This window comes from Myotis brandtii, unplaced genomic scaffold, assembly GCF_000412655.1.
Source record: "Myotis brandtii unplaced genomic scaffold, ASM41265v1 scaffold395, whole genome shotgun sequence".
In the NCBI taxonomy this organism is placed as follows: Eukaryota; Metazoa; Chordata; class Mammalia; order Chiroptera; family Vespertilionidae; genus Myotis; species Myotis brandtii.
The window spans coordinates 3,092,477-3,114,905 of NW_005365155.1; the positions used below are offsets into that span (position 1 = coordinate 3,092,477).

Consider the following 22,429-nt stretch of genomic DNA (forward strand, 5'->3'; position numbering starts at 1 on the left):
GTAAGATTGGGGAATGTCATGGGAGGAAAAGGTAGGACCTTGGTGGGTGGACAAAGGAGCTTGGAGTTTATTCCATGGTCAGTGAGAGCTAGTGAAGGGTTTTTAATGACGTGGTTGAGAGCCAGGAAGGGTTTGGTACCATAAAGAGGTTAAAGAAGAGGATGAAGACACTGCTGGGGAGAAAGGAGAGGAAGGAAAGCTGAAGAAGGTAGAGAAGAGGCACTTCAGAGTTGAAACTGTAGGGAGGAGCAGAATGGGTTGCAGGGGTCCTCAAACTTTTTAAACAGGGGGCCAGTTCACTGTCCCTCAGACCGTTGGAGGGCCGGACTATAGTTTAAAAAAAAACTATGAACAAATTCCTATGCACACTGCACATATCTTATTTTGAAGTAAAAAAACAAAACGGGAACAAATACAATATTTGTATTTGCATGTGGCCCGCGGGCCATAGTTTGAGGACCCCTGGTTAGTGTGTGACCAGACGTCTGCAGCTGAGAGACCACGGGGATGGGGGATTGAAAGCAAAGGAGTCAGAGAACGGTGGGCTCAGAGAGGACAGGACTAGACAGACTGTGTGAGCTGATTTTAGGTATTGATATTAGAAGAGGGTTCTGGAAGTCAGTAAACGGTCATCAGAGAGAGAGAGAGAGAGAGAGAGAGCGAGAGCGCGCGCGCCAGTAAAAAGTCCATGAGAGAAGCTGGAGAGATTTCTGGTTTGGAAAGTTTGAAACAAGATAGAAAGTTCCAGGAAAAATAACAAAAGACAGAGAGAGAAGCAAACCATTACTAGATTTGCCTACAGGGATTTTATACTCTAGATCAGGGGTGGGCAAACTTTTTGACTCGAGGGCCACAATGGGTTCTTAAACTGGACCGGAGGGCCGGAACAAAAGCATGGATGGAGTGTTTGTGTGAACTAATATAAATTCAAAGTAAACATCATTACATAAAAGGGTACGGTCTTTTTTTTTTTTAGTTTTATTCATTTCAAACGGGCCGGATCCGCCCGCGGGCCGTAGTTTGCCCACGGCTGCTCTAGATAGAGAGCTAAGATCATATACATAACCAAATAATGTAGCAATTATTATAAGCATTTTGTGAACAAAGTGGTTTTAAAGAGAATTATCATGTTATATGTTTCTGTCCTAAATTTTAAATCTTTTAGGATACTTGCTATGAATAGGTCACATTCCGTTTTCTCCAGTATTGATGAAAATCTTTCTTTGACACTTTGCTGACACTAACAATCTTATCATCATGGCAGTGCTGAGCTCCTACCCTTCTATTGCTTTAGTTTATAACCCTCTGCTCCTTCACAGTTTACTTCATTTAGGTTCTGTTGGTCTTTCAGAACCCGAGTCAGGCTGCCTGGGTTCAAATTTTAGCTGAGGCTGCCCAGCTAAAGAGGGACAGCCAGGATTGTAACCCCCGCAGCCTGACTAGAGGGAAGCTCTGTTCCTAATTGTGCCGCCCTCAGTATCTGCCTTTATTTCCAGTCTTCACTAGAGTAGCTTGAAAGTATTACCTTGTGAGCCATGTATTGGAGAAATTCACAGTCGTATGAATGAAATGGCTTTCTGCTATTAATATTTACCTTAGAGCAGAATCACTAGTAACTTCAGAAATCATAACTCCATATGTAAAACATATATTCTGCTTTTTATGTTTCTGGTATGTGGTAGCCAATTATCCATCCCATCTCTCAGTCAGTGAAGAGTAAACAAAGACCAACATTATAGGGTTCTAAAACATTAAAAAGGTATATTAAACAGTTTGGGAAATTTTCTTGTAAATATCTATATATCTCTATCTCTATCTCTCCCCCCCCCACACACCAATTTTTTTTTCATGTGGGAAAAAAGACTCCAGTGAAGGCGAGATATTGCTATTTCATGTTCTTGGATAAACAGATTCAACATTAAAATTGTGTTGTTGTTTTTTAAGGCATTACTTGTTTTCCCTGAATTTATCTATAAATTTAAGGTGATTGAAATGAAAATCAAGGCATTTTTTAAAATGTTGACACTCTAGTGCTAAAGTTCACATTGTTTTAGGTTTAAAATATTAAGCTGATGAAAGTTTGTTTAAAAATAAATTGATAAAAAATGCTATACTAAAATACTAATGGTATTCTATCTATTGAGCTTCAGAGTAGCTTGGTACTAGTACAGATGGTTCCTAGGATACAGTAGAGAGCCTAGAAATGGGTCCCAGTCCAGTATGTGATGGAGGGGACATTTCAGATCAGTGGGGGGAGATGGATCATTAAATGATAGGGCAACAGACAGACTACAAGAAAAATTAAGCTGGATTACTATCTTATTCCTTATACTGAAGTAAGTTCCGGACAGATTAAAGATTTAAATTTTTAAATCAAGGAAACAAAACCAAAAACAAGCGTGTTTGACTCACAGGTGGTACAGAAGGGGCGAGAGGTGGGCTATAGGCCTCTTATTGCCATGTTCCTTGCAATCGGGTGCCATGTGTTGCCTGTTCAAAAATTTTATTTATAACAATAATTAAACTACTCAAAGCAATAATGGGAGAAAATGTTTTTAAAATAATTTGGGGATGTGGTAGCCCACCTTTATGCCAGGCAGAATTCCTTGGCATGTCAGGAATCTAGGGATATAACGGCAGCAGTCTCTTTGGAGCGCAGTTTGACAAAATCCATTGATTCTAAACGTACAGTCTCCTTAGCCCAGCAGTGTTTCTTTGGGGATTTCACAAAGGTCTGTTGCACACGTGGGAAGGCTGTACAAGGATGTGCATTGCAGTCTTATTTACAGGAACAAAATACTGAAAACAAGGTTAATGAGCATCGCCATGTGCTGGTTACATTATGGGGTAAATGCAGTGGAGCTCTGGAGCCGTGTAAAGAAAGGCCCCCAGATGTTGACGCACCTTGAAGAGCGTCTCAGGCTCTTAGGTGGGGAAACAAACGTGCAGAGCAGAGAGTGTCATTTGGGCTCACTTACATGTTTAAAAGCACAAAGGATCTCTATGCATGGGATGTTGGAGCAAGTGTATGTAAGGGTTTGTTAGTAGTAGCTGTCTTTAAGAGAATGACGGCATCTTAAGATGGTGTGTATGTTAATCCTTACCCGAGGATATTTTTCCCATTGATTTTAGAGAGAGTGGAGGGGGGCGGGGGGAGACATTTATATGAGAGAGAGAGACATCGGCTGGTTGCCTTCCGCACTGGGGCTGGAGATCGAGCCTGCAACTGAGGTACGTACCCTTGACCAGAATAGAACCAGAGACCCTTCAAACCTCGGGCCGAAGCTCTATCCACTGAGCCAAACCTGCTAGGGCAGTAGACATATTTTAAAACTCCATGTCTTTTTATTCTGTTTGAAATTTTTTTTTGCTGGGAATGTATTACTTTTTCAGATTAAGGTAAAAGCCTAATGAAAATACAACTGATTTCTTTAAACCAGTTAAAGTGAAAAAAAATCCTCATTATTAGCATGTATAATCTCAAAAACATAATGTTAGGTGAAAAATAAACAAGTTGCAAATAGATACATACAGTATAATGTTGTTTAGCTCAGTTTTGAAACTACAAAACAGTTATTTATGAATGTGTACATATGCAGTGGCAGCATATAAACATACACAGGAATGACTTCAGTTAGAAAAGAAGTTATTGGGGAAGAAGAAGACATGGAGGGGGTGTGGTGCTAGTCAAGCAGTTTCTTTGTTGCTGGTTGTAAAGTTCCTAAGCAAATAAAGGCAAAATGTTAACATCAATAAAATCCGGTTGATGCTGTTTTTTGTGCTTTCCAACATGTTTACAATTTTTTATTATTTACATTTAAAATTGTAAATTTCTACTAATTTCTTTCAGCACTCCTATTGCATTCATTTGTTATGTGATTCCTACGGAATTGAGCAATGCTTTCTAGAAGTCACAAATATTCTTTCTCCTATTTTACCCCTAACAACAGGTCAGCAGTGGCAATGACCCCTGGTCAGCCTGGAGTGCCTCCAAATCTGGAAACTGGGACAGCACGGATGGCTGGGGAGCCAAGGCAGAGGGGACTGCAGCCCAGAAAAACACTGCCAATAATTGGGACACCACCTTTGGCCATCCCCAGGCCTACCAAGGACCAGGTGAGGAAGAGGGCTCCACTGGGGACTAGGGCATCGGAATAAAAATACAAGGAGCTGCCCTGACCGGTTTTGCTCAGTGGATAGAGCGTTGGCCTGCGGGCCTGCAGACTGAAAGATCTCAGGTTCGATTCCGGTCAAGGGCATGTGCCTTGGTTGTGGGCACATCCTCAGTAGGAGGTGTGCAGGAGGCAGCTGATCGATGGTTCTCTCTCATCGATGTTTCTAACTCTCTGTCCCTCTCCCTTCCTCTCTGTAAAAAATCAATAAAATATATATATATATAAAAGATAAATTTCATTTAAAAAAAAAATACCAGGAGCTGCTCTCAGGTGCTCCTATTCGGTAATAGCCAACCTGTTAGTCTGGGTCTGTTGTGGGTAGCTGTTAATTATGATCATTAGTCCAATCTCAGTTATCTGTCAAGGAGTCACATGTTTGCAGGGGCCAGGTTCATAAAGCAAAAGAACACTTTAAAATCTTGGCATTTAACACACATGTATTTTCTTTTAAATCTTAGGCTAAAAACAAACGTGTATACAGATGAAATATGGTGTATCACCTGCCAGGCTGTGATCTCTGACCAGCTGTTTCACCTTTTCCTTAACTACCTTTCCTGTTTGACTGCCAGGCTATCAAGGAAATATTGAGGCAGAAGAGGAATTTATAGACCGGGAAACAATTAAGGAAGGATATTTATGTCGGTTCTGAAATTAAATAAGATAAAAATCTGCTCATCATTTTTTATGATTCCTATATAAGCACATTGTGCCAGGAATTGAATGTGCTAACTGGCGAGGGGCTTACACACGGGAGCTGGGGCTCAGGTACTTGTCCTAAGCTCCCCTTGTAGAAGGACCGGGACTATTGGCAGGACCGGGAGTCTTGGGCTGAGTAGAAATGTTGAGACCAGACTGCTGACGTGCAGTTCTTAGTAACGTGGCACGGCCCCAGGAAACTTGGCCCAGATCCTTCCAATACTTTCTGTTCTTTTCTTCTCTGTTTTGGCATTTGCCTCTTCGTTGTGGCACTCTTAAGGCAGAGATGCCAGGGCCATTTCCTGCCTAATAGCGAAAGGACATGCCAGGCCCCCAGAGGTGGGAGACAGTCAGACTGTGGTGAGGAAGGGAGCAGGAGAGCTGGCAGCACCTTACCTGGCACACAGACTACTGCTGTTAGGCTGCTAGTGCTGGTTGTACTCCTGTCTCTCGTTTTTCTCTTTCCTTTCTCCGCCATCCCCACCCTGTTTCTTTCCATCTTTCTCCCCTCATCACAATTCTCTCACCTTTATTGTTACTAGTGATAATTTCTTTTAAGAGCTTTATTATACCTTTTGTCCTCCTCAATCATAGATAGATAAATAGATAGGTACATAGATAGATATAGAGATAGATAGATTTCAGAGAGGGAGAGGGAGAGAGATATAGAAACGTCAATGATGAGAGAATCATTGATCAGCTGCATGCCCCCTGCTGGGGACCAAGCCCACAACCCAGGCATGTGCCCTGACTGGGAATCAAACCATGACCTCCTTGTTCATAAGTCAACACTCAACCACTGAGCCACACTGGCCAGACCTCCCCAATCTTCTTGACTTTAAGGGTGTTTGATCTGCTTATTTGCGAGTTTATAACGCTAGATTTATCAATGTATGGGCCTCTAGAAGACCTTTCCTTGTGTACCATGTAGCATTTTTTATAGTAACTTCATATTAATGTGACAGTCCTCTTGACGCTAAAAGGCAGACTCTACACTTCAAGCCTTATGACTGACTACGGAGCCTATATTCTTCATGTCTACTTCATACTTCTATAGTACACCCCTTTTCTCCTTTTTTTTAATTGGTCAACCCAGTTGGTAGTTTTTATCCTAAAATTAAATCATTCCCTTTTTATTTTGTTTTTCTTCACTGACCATCTTTGGTGCCCACTCCTAGCAACTGGTGACGATGATGACTGGGACGAAGACTGGGACGACCCCAAGTCCACATCTCCCTACTTCAAGGATTCAGAGGCGGCCGAAGCAGGAGGTGGTCAGCGCGGAAACAGTCGTCCTGGCTCCTCGTCCATGAAGCTGCCACTTAACAAGTAGGTTTAAAGGGAGTCAAGGCACAGGAACTCAGTAGGAATAGACACAAGATACAAAGAGGCCTTTTCTCTTTCCAGTGATTTACAAAGTTTTGTAATTTGCTCACTTTTATTTGGATCTTAGCTTGGTAGCTTGTTTTAATACTAGAGGCCCAGTGCACGAAATTCATGCACTGGGAGGGGGGGGACACCTTAGGCTGGATTGTAAGAGGGTGCAGGCCAGGCCGAGGGACCCCAGCGGTGCACAATCGGGGCTGGGAGGGACCGCAAGAGGGTTCCAGGGCGTGTCTGGTCAGTCCCAATCGGCCGGACCCCAGCAGCAAGCTAACCTATTGGTCAGAGCATCTGCCCCCTGGTGGTCATTGCACGTCATAGCGAGCCGTTGAGTGGCCTTAGCATATCGTTAGCATATTATGCTTTGATTGGTTGAATGGAAGACTGACACTTAACATATTAGCCTTTTATTGTATAGGGATTTTTTTCATTTTAAAGGAAATATTTGTCCTAAATTTTAATGATCTGCAAACACTGTTTTTACCTTTATCAACTCCAGGGTGTATTAAGGTTTCCTTACTGATGTCACAGGAAAACCAAAACTAATTCTCTTTAAATGTTTTATTATTTATTGATCATTGATTGCTTACCGAATTGCCAGGCATTGTGCAAGCGGTTTGTATACATTCTCATGAGACCCTCATATCCCTTGTGGTACATGTAATCTCTGTTCTGTGGGGAAAACTGAAGCCCAGAGAGGTTAAGTAACTGCCCAGACTCACACAGGATTCCAATCCAGTCCCTCAGTCTCCTAAGTACATGCTCTAGACTACAATGCTTAAGGTGATTAATATTGTTTTCACCTAGCTTTCTCTTAGATTAAAAAAAAAAAGTTTTGAGCAGTACTTGTAGATGCACTGTTTAACAGGAAAGCATGTGGTAAATATGGATGAGCACTGTAGCATTGCTTGGTAGAGAGTTCTGGATAGTCTGTAGTTAACACTGTGTAGCTTGAAGGAGATATAATTTTGACTTCCATACGAATCTCCCAGTGCTCTTTCTTACAGCAGAGTGCTCTTTCTTATGTTTAAAATAGTTTTATTTTCTAAAATTACTGATACTGTTTCTCGGTGTTCCAAGTCCATGATTCCAAGCAGATACCAAGGAACATAAACCTGTGTCTGGAAAAATATTGTCAACATGTTTGATATCTGTATCTAGTTATCAGGCTCCAGTTCTAGATCTACACACATATGCATACGTTTAATAAGCCCTACAAGTCCCCTTAGTATAGTTAATGAGCATCAGTGATTAAATGTCATCTTTTAGCTACCCACTTTTCCTACCTCTCCGTCTAGTTCAGGGGTGGGCAAACTTTTTGACTCGAGGGCCCAATGGGTTCTTAAACTGGACCGGAGGGCCGGAACAAAAGCATGGATGGAGTGTTTGTGTGAACTAATATAAATTCAACGTAAACATCATTACATAAAAGGGTACGGTCTTTTTTTTTTTTAGTTTTATTCATTTCAAACGGGCCGGATCCGGCCCGCGGGCCGTAGTTTGCCCACGGCTGGTCTAGTTTCTTCTATTATGTATTTTCATGCTCAGTTGCTTGTATAATAAAATTAGTCATTTGTTATTGATGGTATCCTGTTTCTTAGAGTCAAATTTGAAGTTTTCAGTATGGTCAGTAGAGATGTGTATTACTCGCTGCTGTTCTTTAAACCTGAACACAGAGTATATTTAAAATCCATTTCAGTAGAATGTATCTCTTTGTCCCAGTTTGAAAATGAGGAAGTAGAGACTGCGTCACATGACTAGCCAAGTTTTCTGCCAGGTTTTTGTGGTTAGAAAGTGAGGTTGTGGCTGGTGCCCAGGCCCGTGGCTCCACTGCCCTGTGCTTTCTTTCCACTGCTCCTGCTGGCTCTCTAATATGCTGTATGATATTGGAGAAGTTGGAAGGTCTGGTTGAGCCTCAGTCGCCTAATCTCTAAAGTGAAGGGGTTGACTTTATAAGAATTTCCTGCTCTAAAATTTCATTCCATTTTGAAACCAAATTAAAGCAGTTCTAATTTGCATCTACAAAAATTTCTAAAACCCAAACTAATCTTGTCTTTTTTAGAAGTAGCACTTTGGATGGCTATGCATGTATTCCAGCTATTCTCCAATTTTAGAAATTTGCTTTGGATTTAGATTTGATTTCTGGAAGTAACCAATTTTATTATGTTTTAGGTCTCTAGTAAGAAGACTGGTTTTCTTTTGTGTTGCAAAAACTGGTTCTTTTGGCTATTCCCAAAGGAAATAGCACAAGCGCTCATGGACGGTGGCAGCTTCTTTGGGATAATTGTGGCTTCCCTGAGGAGGGAGTATGTGGAAAGGCAGCTTTAATCTGGATCTAGAAATGCTGTGTGTGGCCATTACCCCGTTGGTATGCTCGGTAGCATCTCCTCCTGTGACATGGGGGACACTTTTCTGGTGTGTCCTTCACTCTGTGGGGTGATAGAGTGTTTCAGGTCCAGTTAGGCAAATGGAGTGCCATAAATATCACACCTTCTGGAGTCAAACTGTTCTCTTACCAGATAAAGCTTAATTAAATGACTAATTGGCCGTCACACAATCTGATTAATTTAGGTTTCATTTACCATAGTTTCCTAGTCCTAGTACATCTGTGAGACAGACAAGGTTAAAGTTGTCGTATTAAGTAAATGTGGATGAGAGCCGTATAATTCTTTTAAGAAAGTCATAAGACTCACGAACATTTGTCTTCATGATTAGATTTCCGGGATTTGCAAAACCTGGGATGGAACAGTATTTGTTGACTAAGCAACTAGCAAAACCCAAAGAGAAAATTCCTATCATTGTAAGTTTGTTCATTTTTGTTTGTTTGCTGTGTTTCTGATTAAGCTCTCTTATATGCCTTAAAGCTAAGAGGATTATTAGTTATTTGGAGCATTTCTAAACACATTTAATGCTGTAAATAACTGATAGTATGTGCTAGTATTTTTAAAGTACTAAAGATAATTAGCATAAATTAATGCCTGTCATTATATTGTTTAGATATTTTTTACATTTACCTTTCAGATTTAGTAATTGAACCAACAACACCCTTTAGTATATGTATTTTTAATAATTCTTTGTCGGTATGGTGTCTTGAAGTATCTTTTACATGCTATTTTTCTACCAGCCCTACCTATTTGGCTAATAAACCCAATTCAAATATTTAGGTTTCTGCCTTGCAAAGTCCATGCATGTTATCAGAATAAAGCGTCTTTTCCACTAAGTTGATATAATTAGTCTTTCTTCCAGTAAACCTGCTCTCAGGTCATAATAAGGAGCTGGCAAATAAAAGCTGGGAGTAATGACACCATTAAGAATATCTGTCTTATAATAACTTGATTATTACATCACATGTACTGGCTCTTTAGTTTCACCCAAACGTTGATTGCTGATAGATTTTTCTGTCAAAGCATTATATAGCTGATATTCCCAGATAAAATTCTGGAAAAGAGAACTGTGGCTACCTTCTGACCCTATTGACTTACCCCTGTAACTACGAGATGGGGGAACCTTGAGTGTAATCACCATTACACTCAAACAAGGAGGAGGAAACATCTGGTCTTATTCTATAATCTCCTAGGAAACTTGATAAAATTGCAAGAATGATGCTGGACTTCCTTTATTACTTGTTCTTACATCTTTGAAACCTAGAAATCTCCAGAGGGAAGGGATGTGACCTAGACCCCTTTTTTCCTTCTTCCCTCAAAGCAAATTTGGGGTAATTATCTTCTGAGCTATTCTAAAACAGATATTCTTAATGTCATCATTAGATTAAAAGTTATTTTTCTTTTTTTTCTTCAGACCTTTTGTAAATACTGAACATGTATCATTGTTTTTGTTTTGTTTTTTTCATTAAATTTAAAACTCCACACAGTTAAGAGCCCGTGGCCCTGCCCTTGGATTCGCAAAGGGGACTTTGTCACAAGAGTGGCAGTGGTGGAATAGAGCTGAAGGACCCCAGCATATGTACCAAAAGTCTTAGGTAGAACTGGCCGTGTGCCCTGCAGGCGCACTGCCTGTGTGGGCTTCTTGTGTGGAAAAGGAAGCCCAGGACAGCCATTCGTCTTCAGGAAACCGAGAGAAAGTAGAGACCTGGTTCTTTGCTTTTAAGGCACAGTAACCATCCCCACTGATACAACGGGACCCATGTGTAGTGAGCAGTAGTCGATCAGAATTGCTCTCAGTGCTGTGATTGTGGCAAGTTCCCCAGAGGCTCCCCTTAGAGATCCCTGCTCTGCAGCTCTAGGGGTTTTCTGGACCAGGACTCCCACTTGGGGAGTAGAGTGACTTGTTGTCAGAGATCTTCTCTCTAGTCCCTTATTAAATTCTCTGGACCCCAGTCATCATCCTGACCTAATAGCCTCTGAACTTGCATCCCCCACCCCACTTTTTCTTCCTTCCACCCTTAAAAAGAAATAGGACAGGGTATACAGAAAATGAGAAAGTGTGATGGCAATTCGACATTTTTCAGACATACAAGGCTGTAATTTTTATTTCACAAACTATCAACCCATGAGATATGAGAACTTTTTTAAACTAGCCCTTTATACATATAACTAAGACAGCTGGACCAGAGAGAGAAAAATTGTGTTCTGCCCAGCGTTCCCAGAGGGAGGGACACAGGCCTCTCCCGCGTGGCCTGGAGTGCCCGGAGGAGGAACAGAAGCATTTGTTGGCGAGTGTGTTCTTCACATAGAGCCTCAACAGGAACAGAGAACGTTTATGGAACCCTCAAACAAGGGCAGGAGCCACCCTCCAAAGGACTTCCAGCCCTAAAGAGAACCTTTGATGACTTACATCAATTTTATTTGTGAGTTTTCCTTGTAACGAAGTTAACTCTCCCTGAAACGTTGTGTAGGTTGGAGATTATGGCCCGATGTGGGTTTATCCTACCTCTACCTTTGACTGTGTGGTAGCAGATCCCAGGAAAGGCTCCAAAATGTATGGGCTGAAGAGCTACATTGAATATCAGCTAACGCCCACTGTAAGTATCCGAGTTATCAAAAGCTTGTCACCAGTTAGAATTGGCTTTTTTCTTCATTTTCTGTAATTGGCATGGTAACTTTTCTCCTCTTTCCCTTATTTTGTAGAATACTAATCGATCTGTAAACCACAGGTATAAGCACTTTGACTGGTTATATGAACGTCTCCTGGTTAAGTTTGGATCAGCCATTCCAATCCCTTCTCTTCCAGACAAGCAAGTCACAGGTGAGTGTGTGTGATGCTGAACTCAGGATGACAAGTAAAAAGACTCCAGTTTTTAGAGTTTCCCATTTTTAGAGTTTCTGATGTAAATCAGTAACGGCATTTTCCATCCTCTAGAGGAGCCAGTTATAGGAGTTTGGAAACAGTAGCTGCATACACTATACATACTGCGCATGTATTTGGAAGTTACCTAAGCACCTAACAAGAAAGGCTCATAAAATTTTCTATCAGAGTTCTTGTAGACATATCCTGAATTCTCGCAAAGTTGTTGTGCCTTTATTGCTACACCCTTTCTTATAAAATAAGTACATGAATGTTAAAATGATACCTGAGAAATGAGCCAATAGCCTGAAGTGGAAATGCAAATCTATGACCCCATGGTGTGAGCACTTCCTGCAGTCCAGATGTGTTGTTTGCATTAGAGGTGTGTAGACATCGGAGCTAGAAGCCACAGAGCTTCCAACTGTTAGGTAGGGAGCTGCCCAGTTATCTAGGTGACTGTTTATAGTGAAATGTTCTTATTTATCGCTGAGAAGCCCTCAGCTTTTTCTTACTTATTTAAGGTGTCATTTTCCCCACTTGCCCTGCCCCAAGTAATCTGGTCAGGAATCTGTGTGCTCCCAGAGCCCCTAATAACGTGCCGTCGGAAAGTATTTCTGTGTCTGTTTTGAAACTGTCATTGATTTTTTTTATCTCCTAGTATAAAACCTGAAAAATTAGTACTCAGGACTCGTTACGTTTTTCTTAGAATAAAAGTTTGTAAAGAAGCTGAGCTTTACTAAAGATTGGAAAGAGTTTTAGTATGTAGGTAGGAATTTTTCCAATAAATGGAACTAGTAAGTATAGAAAGGAAAGGATCAAAGATGAGAGCACGGCTTAAAGGTCCGAGGTAGAGGGCCTCTGAGAGAAGGGATGGCATCAGCAGGCTAACCTCAACCCAGAGAGCAGAACGTGGAGTCTGCAAAGGAGGCTCCTTTCCTGGATATCAGAGAAGACCGGACAGGGTTTAATCCTCACCCCGTAGAGTTGAGATAAATAGTGTAGAGAGGAACTGAGAATCCTACCCAGCCAAATGCAGAGCGGCTCAGGGCACTTCAGTGCTGTAGTGAAGTGTATCCCTCCATGCCGGGGTCTCTGTGCCCAGACACGTCGCCGTACTGTCTCAGTTCAGAAACGCTGAGCGCGCCCTGCCCAGCATTGGAATCGGAATCTCATTCCAAAGCTCGCTGTTTAACATTATGAGATGTGGACCAACTAATCTTAGTTACAATTAGGAACCTTAGGATAAGAAGTTTGTTCTCCTTAAAACGTTACCTTGTACTTTGTTTTCTGTTTCTCTGAAGTTTTTTGAGGAGATGGAAACATGTTTTTAAAAAGTTGTTTGGATTTTGATTTTTTTTTTAATTTTCAAAAATTTCAAATTGTCACAGCAGAATGGGGAGTGGGGCTGGGGCTGCATTGCCAGGCCCATAAACCGGGTCATCATCCGGTGACCCTGAGCAGCCCTTTGCGGGGCGGGGCACAGTCCACTGGAAGCCGTGTAAGGTAGCCAGGCTGGTGTGCAATGCTGCCTCCTTCCACTCAGAGGGGTCGCTGTACCCCTAGTTCTGTGCCCGGTTCACAGTTCACTAGTCCTCCTTTTGTTATCCTATTGCTTTAAATCACAGCTTGCTTTTTAAAATTTTAGATTTCTTTCCATGAAAACTTCAGTCTGCCTTTCTCCATATTTTCCAATTGCAGTTCGTTTCCTGAATGTTTACTCTCCTTTATCAACTTGACTGGCCCAATATGTGAAATAAGTGGACTGAGTTATTTTAGGGCTGAGGAATTTTCAGATCACTTAGGTTTTAATACATTGTTTAGTCTAAATCAGATAACTCTGCTATTTTAAAGCATCGTGGAGTCATGGTTCTGTTCCCATATTAAGGTTTGTATGGGTTTTTTTTAAAGAAAAGTTCAGGCCCGAAGCCAGGGGGATGTCATAGAAAAGCAGAAAGCAACGCCGCCGTGTGCAGAGAGCTGAGCTTTGGTTCACTGCCTGGGAGACGTGCCGAGGAAACTGCACAGCACAGAAGCCACTGTCTCCCTCCTCTTGCTTGCCTCCTGCCCCGATGGCACAGGATCATTACTGTGTAAACAAACTCCCCTTTCACTTCAGTCTGGAGGACAGAATAGGAATGCCAGCATGTGATGTCACCGCATTCTGTGGATGTGCTGAGCTGTCCCTGAAAAACCTACAGCTACCATTTCTCATTTGTTCATAGATTTGGGGTTTTGTGAAATAATATTGAATGAATCTGGCTTTACTCCTGGGTGCAAAACTGGCATGTTCACATGCTTAGTGAAAACCTAAGTAAGGTTATTAAAAATGGGAAAGGGGGAATCCCCCCCCCCCTTTTTTCCCCTAAACTCTCTGAAACCTGCTATAAACATCTTACCAAGCACAAAATAACACCTGAAATTATTTGAAAATAAACCAGCTATGTCAGAAATTTTCCGGAAGAATAAGAATCAATCAGTGCGTAGGCTGTGAACTCTTGGTGTAATTCACTTGGTCATCCTGGGGAAGTCGGTATAACTGAGGTCTATGCTGATTTATCGGGTCTTTTTCTGTCCCCCCTTATATCCGACAGATGAGGCTGTTTCTGCACAGCCTAAGCTTATGTGGTACTGAATCTCTACTCTTAGCAAGTGCAGAATCTGAAGTGCTTTCATATACAGGTGCTGTCCAGACCATGACACAAACACACACACACACGCACACCCACCATAGATGATGAATTGCTTTTCACTTGCTGCTTTCAAATTTTTCTTTTGTCTTTCAGCAGTTTGAGTCTGCTATATCTTGGTGTGGATTCTTTATATTTGTCCTACATGGGGTTTGTTGGGCTTCTTGGAAGTGTAAATTGAAGTTTTCCATCAAATTTGGGCAATTTTCCCACATTATTTCTTCAGATTTTTTTTCTTCTTTCCCTTCTCCTTTGGGTTCTCCCATCATGAGAATGTTGGTCTGCTTGATGTTTTCTGAGGCTCTGTTCATTTTACATTAGTTGTATTTCTCTGTTCTTCAGATTAAATAACTTGTTTATTTATATTCATATTCACTCATTTTTTTGCCATCTTGAATCTACTGTTAAAACCTTACAGTGAATTTTTAATTTCAGTTATTGTATTTTCAACTTCAAAATTTTTGATTCTTTTTTTATAATTTCTGTCTTCTTAAGAATCTCTGTTTGTTGATTCCTTGTCATACTTTTCTTTAATTTTTTTTTTAACATGGCTTCCTTTAGTTCTTTGAACATATTTATAGAAGCTTCTTTGTTGTTTTGGTTTTGTTGTGAAATCAACATCTGGGAACACTTAGAGACATTTTCTCTTGACTACTTTTTTCCTCATATGGCCCATGCCTTGCTGTTTCTTTGAAATCTCTCAATTTTTTGTTGAAAACTGAAATTTTGGAGAATATATTTTAACAATTCTAGATTATGATTTTTCTCTCTGAAAGTTGTTGTTTCTGCTTTGGTTTGTTTGTTTGATTGGTGGATTTACAAGTAACTTGCCTAGGCTAAATCTCTGAAATCTGTCTCTCCTGCAGCTCGGTTTTATTTATTTTATTTTTTAAGTATGGCTTCCTAGGGTTCACCAGTGTCTGTGTGTTTGGTGGTGAACCTGCCGCAGGCCATTGAGTGTCTGTCCTCTGCCAAGGGACCTGTGAGTGAGTAGGGGAGCAAATTCAAAGCTCAGGTCCTTTTCAAGTTAGCCCTGGTTTTTCCATTTTGGAGGCCCCTTTTGTGACTCCTTCCCATGTGTGTAGCCTCAGGTTGGCTGGGAGGGCATGCCTGGCCTGGCCCCCAGCAGGTCTCCCCTGTTTCTGCCCTCGGCCTCGCCTGGAAAGTCTTGGCTCAACCTCGTAACCTTGGCTAGTGGAGCGGTTGACCTCCCTGTTCACCAGCCTCTGGATTGTCACTGCCCCACCACTGAGCATGGGCATCTCCCACGCCCCAGACCCTGCTCCATCCTGGCAGACGCCCCATGTCGGCCAAGCAGAGATGGGAGGGTGGGGGCAGCAGGGGAGACAGGAGCAGCCACAAGCCAGACGCCACAGATTTCTACTGTTTTTGCCTGAAGTATGGCAGTTTTGCAAACAGACATTTCTCAGATGGCTGTTGGCCTTCTGTGGATTTCCAGAGCGCTGATTGCTTTGCTTGTCTGGGTTTATAGTTATTTGGGGGGACTGGGTTAGCTGATTGCCTTGCTTGACTGTAGCTGGAATTTCCATTGCCGGAAGCCTTTTAACTGATAGTGGTTTTGTTTGGTAGGCTTATAAAAATGGCAGCTTTCATTATTCATGGAAAAATTGCTTTTTCTATTTTCAGTTTAAATAACTTAAAAAATAATATTGGGGGGGGGGGAAAAGCTACAGTCCTGAGTTACTTTGCATAAGTACTAAACTTAAATTTGTATATCTAAGATTATACTGCATTTGGTCACATTTTTATAAATAGAGAAATTTCATATACTTTTATAAGAATTACTTAATAAATTCAACAATATTACCTCTTTCTTGTCAATAGGACTTAATATGGCCACATATTACTTTATAAGAAAGAGGTTTTTCATATTGAAATAAGATTTACTTTAAATTTTTAAAATACTTTAGGGAACCTTGAGGAAAATAGCACTTTGAAGTTATAATATTCTTATCACAATTAAAAGGTTTGTTGACTTGTTACATTGTAATTTCATTCTTATAAACTAAAAAGTCTATTGTATCATTCCTGTGGGTCTTTGGGCATTCAATATGTTACTTGTTTTTATTTTTCTTTATATTATTTTTTGTGAATCCTCACCTGAAGATATTTTTCCACTGATTTTTAGAGCAAGTGAAAGGGAAGGAAAGAGAGAAACATTGACGTGAAAAAGACACATCAATTGGTTGCCTCCCACACAAGCCCCAACCAGGGCCAGGGATCAAGCCTGCATCTGAGGCATGTGCTAGGGCTGTTGCCCGTTTTTAGGTTAGTGAAAAATCACCATGGTTTACCTTTTACTAATAACTTTCCACCAAGTAGCCATTAGCTGCATAAACAGCTTTTCGACAAAGTGGTACATCGTCTCGGCGCATTCCTTGCAGGTCGCTTTGAAGAAGAATTTATCAAAATGCGCATGGAGAGGCTTCAGGCATGGATGACCAGGATGTGTCGGCACCCGGTAATTTCAGAAAGCGAGGTTTTCCAGCAGTTTCTAAATTTCCGGGATGAAAAGGTATTTGATAATTGTCACATTCACATCAATTTTATGTCTGAAAGGAGTTAATATTATGTCAGTTGGATGGTTATTTCTGATTTTCTCTACGAAGACAATAGGGATAGGAACCTAAATTCAAGCGATAGGAAATTAGTCACAAAGTCTGAAGGAACTGCCGGGATGGTTTTCCATACGGAGAGAACAGATTGGCCCGGAGCAGATGGGGCAAAGGACGGCGAGGGTGAGGAATGGTTCCTAAATGCTAAAAATAAGATAGACCCCACACTATGCAGGATATTACCAGCATGAAGTGAGGGAAACAGAGGGAATGATTTTTTTTTTTTTTATGGTCAGGTCAATTTTTAAAAAATTGATATTAGAAAGGAAGGGAGAGACAATCACTAAAAACTGTGATTTTTGTAGTCAATAACTCATGTAGATGGATGGATACAGAAAATTCCAATGAATCTACAGAAAAATTACTAGAAATAAGTAGTAAGGTAGCTGGATATAAGTAAGACATTGCATATTTGTATATAGTATTGGCAATAAGCAAAATAAAAGTAAAAAACTATCATTTCAACAGCATGAAAAGTATCTAATTTCTAGGAGTAAATACAAGGAATTTACAAAAGGTCAACATAAACTATGGAACACTGTTGAGAAAAAGAAAAAGACTTAAATAAATTTTCCAACATTATCTTTCATGGATTGAAGAACAGCAAAGATGTCATATGTAGAAAATCAAAGCACTAAGAATAGCCAAGATATTCTTGAAAAAGAATGAAGTGGGAGGAGGATTTTATTGGATATCAAGACTCACTGTAAAGTGAAAAGAATTTCAGAAGCAAGGAAGTGGCATAAAGAAAGACGACAGACCAGCAGAACAGAACAGAACGGGCACTTAATATATGACGCAGAGGATGCTGACTCAGTGGGGGAAGGACAGTACTTTTAATAAATGGTGCTGAGTCCATTAGATCAGCGGTCACCAACCGCTGGTCCGCAGACCACTGGTGGTCCGTGCGGTCCGAAAGGTTGGCGAACACTGCCTTAGATGGCACTACTGGGGAAAATGAAACATGGTTCCCACCTCATAATAATGTACTGTTGATCTTGTTAGGGTTGACAGCATGGTGGTTATGTTTTTAAAATATGGCCTTATATCTGAGATTTCCATTTAAGTAAGCAAGAAAACAGGTAGAGTAGACTAGATAAAACAAAATTGGTAAATTTTTAATAATTGTTGAGGGCTGAGTCTTGTAGGGGCTTATTGTTCTTTCTCTCTACCTTTGTATATGTTTGGAAGTTTCCATTGTATAAAGTTTTAAATCAATTCCAGATCATTCTGAGGTCTAAATGTGAAAGGCAACCAATAAAGCTTCTAGAAGGTGACATGGGAGAATAGCTTCATTCCCCCAGAGAAGGGAGGATTTCTGAAGTAAGACAAAAACAGCTAACCGTACAGGAAGAAATTTGGATTTTTTAGAAATTTAGATTGCATTAAAACTAAAAACTTCTGTTTATCATCAGAAGCCATTAAAAGTGAAAAACAAACTAAGATATGAACAAATATGACCAACCAAGGGCTGGATTTTAGAATATATGAAAACCCAAACAAAAAGATAAGGTAATTAACCCAGCAGAAAAATTGTAGATTTGATTAAAGACTTCCCAAAAGAAAGTATCTGAATCCTAAACAAATGTTTAGAACAGTACTTAATCTCATTAGTAATCAAGGAAATGCAAATTAAACCACAGTGAATACCACTACATACTCACCAGAAAGGCTAAAGTTAGAAAGTCTGAAAAGTGAGATGAGCAGCTACTAGGCTCACACACTGCTGGTGGGTGTGAGGATTGGTAAACAGTTTCATATTATCTAAAGTGGAACAATTTTCCACTCCTATACCTCACAGAAATTCGTGTGTGTGTGTGAATATATACATGTATATATATGTACACACACACACACACACACACACAGCAACTTCATTCGTAACTTGGCAGGGGCCAAGGGTGACTACCAGTCATAGGATGGATAAATAAATGGGGGAGTGTTCATATAAGGGAATATTGTATAGCTATAACAGTGTGAATGCAGCTCTTATACACAGGTTGAGCCGAAGAAGCCAGATACACAAAAAATGTAGAGTTCTTTGCTAGTTAAAAAAAAAAACTAGGAAAACTATAGTTTAGGGACTCATGCTAGGTGGCAAAACTCGAAAGAAAAGTGATGAAATGACAACCATAAAAGAGAGAGGGTAATGGTTAACTTGTGGGGAAGAGAAGGGTGGCGATGGATGGGGAAGGGACATGAGAAGGCTTCTGGAATGCTAGCTCTTCCCCCGTTCTTGGTCTTGGTGGTAGTTACACAGGAATTTACTTTGTGAGAATTACATGCATGGGGCACTTTTCTGTATGTATGTGTATATATGTTATATATATATATATCTTGCCATAATATGTTTTTAAAACTAGCCCATAATACTGGTTCCTATCTTATATTTTAGAAAAGCGTTAACCTTTTTTAGAACTAAACAGCCTAAAAATTTAAGGCACTTTGTCAGAATTCATAGGTTGTGTTTCTACTCCCTGTGTTTGGATTGGTAGCGGTTGGGAAAGGAACAGTGGCTGGGTCACCTCACTCAGGAAGGGCTTGGGCGCTCAGAGACCATGCTGGGGAGGGCACTGTCCACATGAGATTACATTTGAGATGTGCAGGCCGTGGCCCACAGTGCAGAGGGAGATGGCGGGGAGCTGCTTCCTGAGAATTAGAAAGGTAGAGATGATCAGTGAGCTGATGCTACCAGGGGGTTTTGAAAGACCAGTTTAACTCATGACCCTCCCATTTACAGGAATGGAAAACTGGGAAGAGGAAAGCCGAGAAAGATGAACTGGTGGGAGTTATGATATTTTCCACCATGGAACCAGAGGCCCCTGACTTGGACCTCATAGAAATGTGAGACACTGCCAGATTTGCCTTCTTCTCAACTGTGTCCGCCTCCTTTGCTCACGGGTCTGGCAGGACAGCCCCAAGCGGGACTCGGTCAGACTCGAGTGTCGGAAATGAGTGGGGCTTGTAGTCAGGGAAAGCACATCTCCCAGCAGAACACATGGAGGTCTGCTCCTTTCTCCCCTGCAGTCAGTGACCTCAGCGCACACAGTGGTTGGTAGTTACTCCGAGTGAAGCACGAGGAAGCAGAGGGGCACAGGCGGCTCACACCCCGCACAGGCCACAGAGCCGAGTCTCTCTGAGCCTTGCCTCGAAGGAAGTAATCTCTGGCCTGCTTTATCTCTGCTTTATCATGTCATCTTTGCTTTAATGTGGGCTTGGTTGAGAATTTGCAGTAGTTCCTTTTCTATATAAGAACTAATAAAAAGTCTTGATTTATTTTTATTTTAAGAAACCTTTTATAAAATCATTGCATATGTGTTACCAAAAACATAGACAAGGAAAAAAAAACACACCACACACAATCTTCCAACTACCCAGAGAGAAAATCAGTGTTAATATGTTGGCCTAAACATGTTTAGGATCTATAGGTTCCTAAACCCTCCTTGGTACATATGTATCTAAAGGAAAAATTGTTTAAACAAAAATGACCTCACAACATGCATTCCCTTTTATCATCTTTTTTAAATGTAAGAGTATCTTGTGTGCTCACTCCAGCAGCACATACACTAAAATTGGGACGATACAGCGATTACCATGGCCCCTGCGCAAGGATGACATGCAAATTCATGAAGCATTCCGTAATTAAAAAAAAAAATTACCTTGTGATGATTTTTTCGGGTTGGTAAATACTTTTTACATCCTTAAAGAACTGATATGTTCAGTATCACCTTAGAGCAGTGATTTTCCATCTTTTTCATCTCATGCACATAAACTAATTACTAAAACCTGAGGCACACCAAAAAACATGTTATATTTTTTGTCAAGCTGACAAAAATGAAAAATAGCTATAATTTTGATTCATTCACACCAAGTGGCTATTGTTGTGTTGGCTGTTGTCATTTCTTAATTTGGCAATCTACGGCAAAGAGGTCAGTGCCCTGACGAAGCCGTCAGGGACCGCATGTTTTAAACATTCTCGCGGCTCACCTGGTGCAGGTCGCTGCGCAGGTGGTCGTACGTGCAGGTGGTTTTCTGTGACTCACTGTTGGAAGAATGAACTCCTGCCATTAGCAGCCCCTGTTATTCTATAGGTTCCACGGTACTGCCCATGATTGAATTTTCCTAAATAAGATATTCAAGAAATGAGGATTTTATTCACTTCAGAATAGTTTTACTTGACATTCACAAGGAATTGAGGGGAGAAGGAAGCAGAGTAAAATAGAAATGGCACATTTAGAAGTAGTTCTCTAAAAGCCTGAATCAAGCCTGTTTGTAAGACTGATGTGCTTAAAGGGTGGTGGTTCTGATGCCGGACACGGTGCCTGTGGTGACATTCGGTGTGAGTCTGACCACCGTGATGTTTCTCCTCCTGCACCTGCCCCAGGACATTTGGTGGCTGAGCCCAGGAGGCACCTTCTTGTGTTTTTGCCCCACAGAGAACAGAAGTGCGATGCTGTTGGTAAATTCACCAAGGCCATGGACGACGGCGTGAAGGAGCTGCTGACCGTGGGGCAGGAGCACTGGAAGCGATGCACCGGACGTGAGTGCCTCCGGCACTGCCGGGCTCGCAGGGGCAGTGCGTGCTCGCTCTGCGGCCTTGGTCACCCTGGGGCCTCACCCTTTAGGCAGAAGGAGCTCTTCGGTGAACCTCACTTCTCAACCCAAGTCAACAGCAGACAGTTGGCTCTAACAAAGCCAGTTCAAGAACTCTTAAAAAACACCACGTTTGCTTAAGTATTTCCAGTTCCTGGGGTTTTGTAATCTATGAAAAATGTAGCCTTTCTGCATGTTTAGAGAATGCTTGTAGCTCATTAGTTTAGTTTTCAATCTTCCTCCGTTGGCAAGGTGTTGATTTGACTAACACCCTAATTTTTAGGAAAAACCAATGTGACTGGTAGAAAATACAAGACGGTCAGACTAGGAGCACTGCTGAGGCCCGTGGCACGGGGTGTGCTTCCTGCCTGCTGTGTCCATGTCCTCCAGGACTTCCTGTCCCCTCAGTTCCCTGTGTGCAGACTGTCATCCTGCTGAGCCACGTTTGCTGTGTTCCCAGAACCATGAGCTCTGGTGTCAGACAGCCCAGCCTAGACACCGGAGTCCGCTGTGGGTCCTGCCACAGCCTCCACCCTTCCTCCCTCAGGCTCAGAGGCCGCACCCACGGCAGTGTAGTGTCCACACAGGTGGTCCGACTGCCTCAGAGGATGAGGAGTCTTCTCCCCTTACATCCATTCTACCCTATTGCCAGCACAGCCTTCTGAGTCCCAGAGAAATTCGGGTTTCTGAGCTGCAGTTAGGGCTCACCTGTGTTAACTTCGTGAGAACGAGGTCCTGCTAGTCTGTCACTGAAACCTACAAGAATCCTGGTCATCCCCAGTTATTTTTAAAAAGTAAAAATGGCTTGGCTTTGAAGTCTAAAAGTAATACATACCCACTTTAACGTTATATCAATACCTTGGTACTCAGCATAGGGGAGAGGTTAAATTATCTGTTATTGGAAGATTTTTTTTAAAGGTGGAATTTTTCTTCTAAATAATGGAAAAGCATCTATTTGAAGTCCAATAACAAGTTTAATGAACAAGAAACTGAATGTGGAGTGACTTGAGGGTGA

General features: G+C 41.3%; 1 protein-coding gene across 3 annotated transcripts in view; it reads left to right on the forward strand.

Annotated features, from left to right (window-relative positions):
- SNX9 (sorting nexin 9) overlaps nt 1-22,429 on the forward strand; it is a 64,292-nt gene that overhangs the window by 33,007 nt on the left and 8,856 nt on the right. For all 3 annotated transcript variants that reach the window (XM_005872886.2, XM_014545065.1, XM_014545064.1), the window contains exons 5-12: nt 3,951-4,116; nt 6,050-6,200; nt 8,970-9,054; nt 11,110-11,235; nt 11,342-11,459; nt 16,591-16,721; nt 19,562-19,665; nt 21,258-21,361. In XM_005872886.2, coding sequence (XP_005872948.1) covers nt 3,951-4,116; nt 6,050-6,200; nt 8,970-9,054; nt 11,110-11,235; nt 11,342-11,459; nt 16,591-16,721; nt 19,562-19,665; nt 21,258-21,361 — 985 coding nt within the window. The remainder of the gene's footprint in view (nt 1-3,950; nt 4,117-6,049; nt 6,201-8,969; nt 9,055-11,109; nt 11,236-11,341; nt 11,460-16,590; nt 16,722-19,561; nt 19,666-21,257; nt 21,362-22,429) is intronic.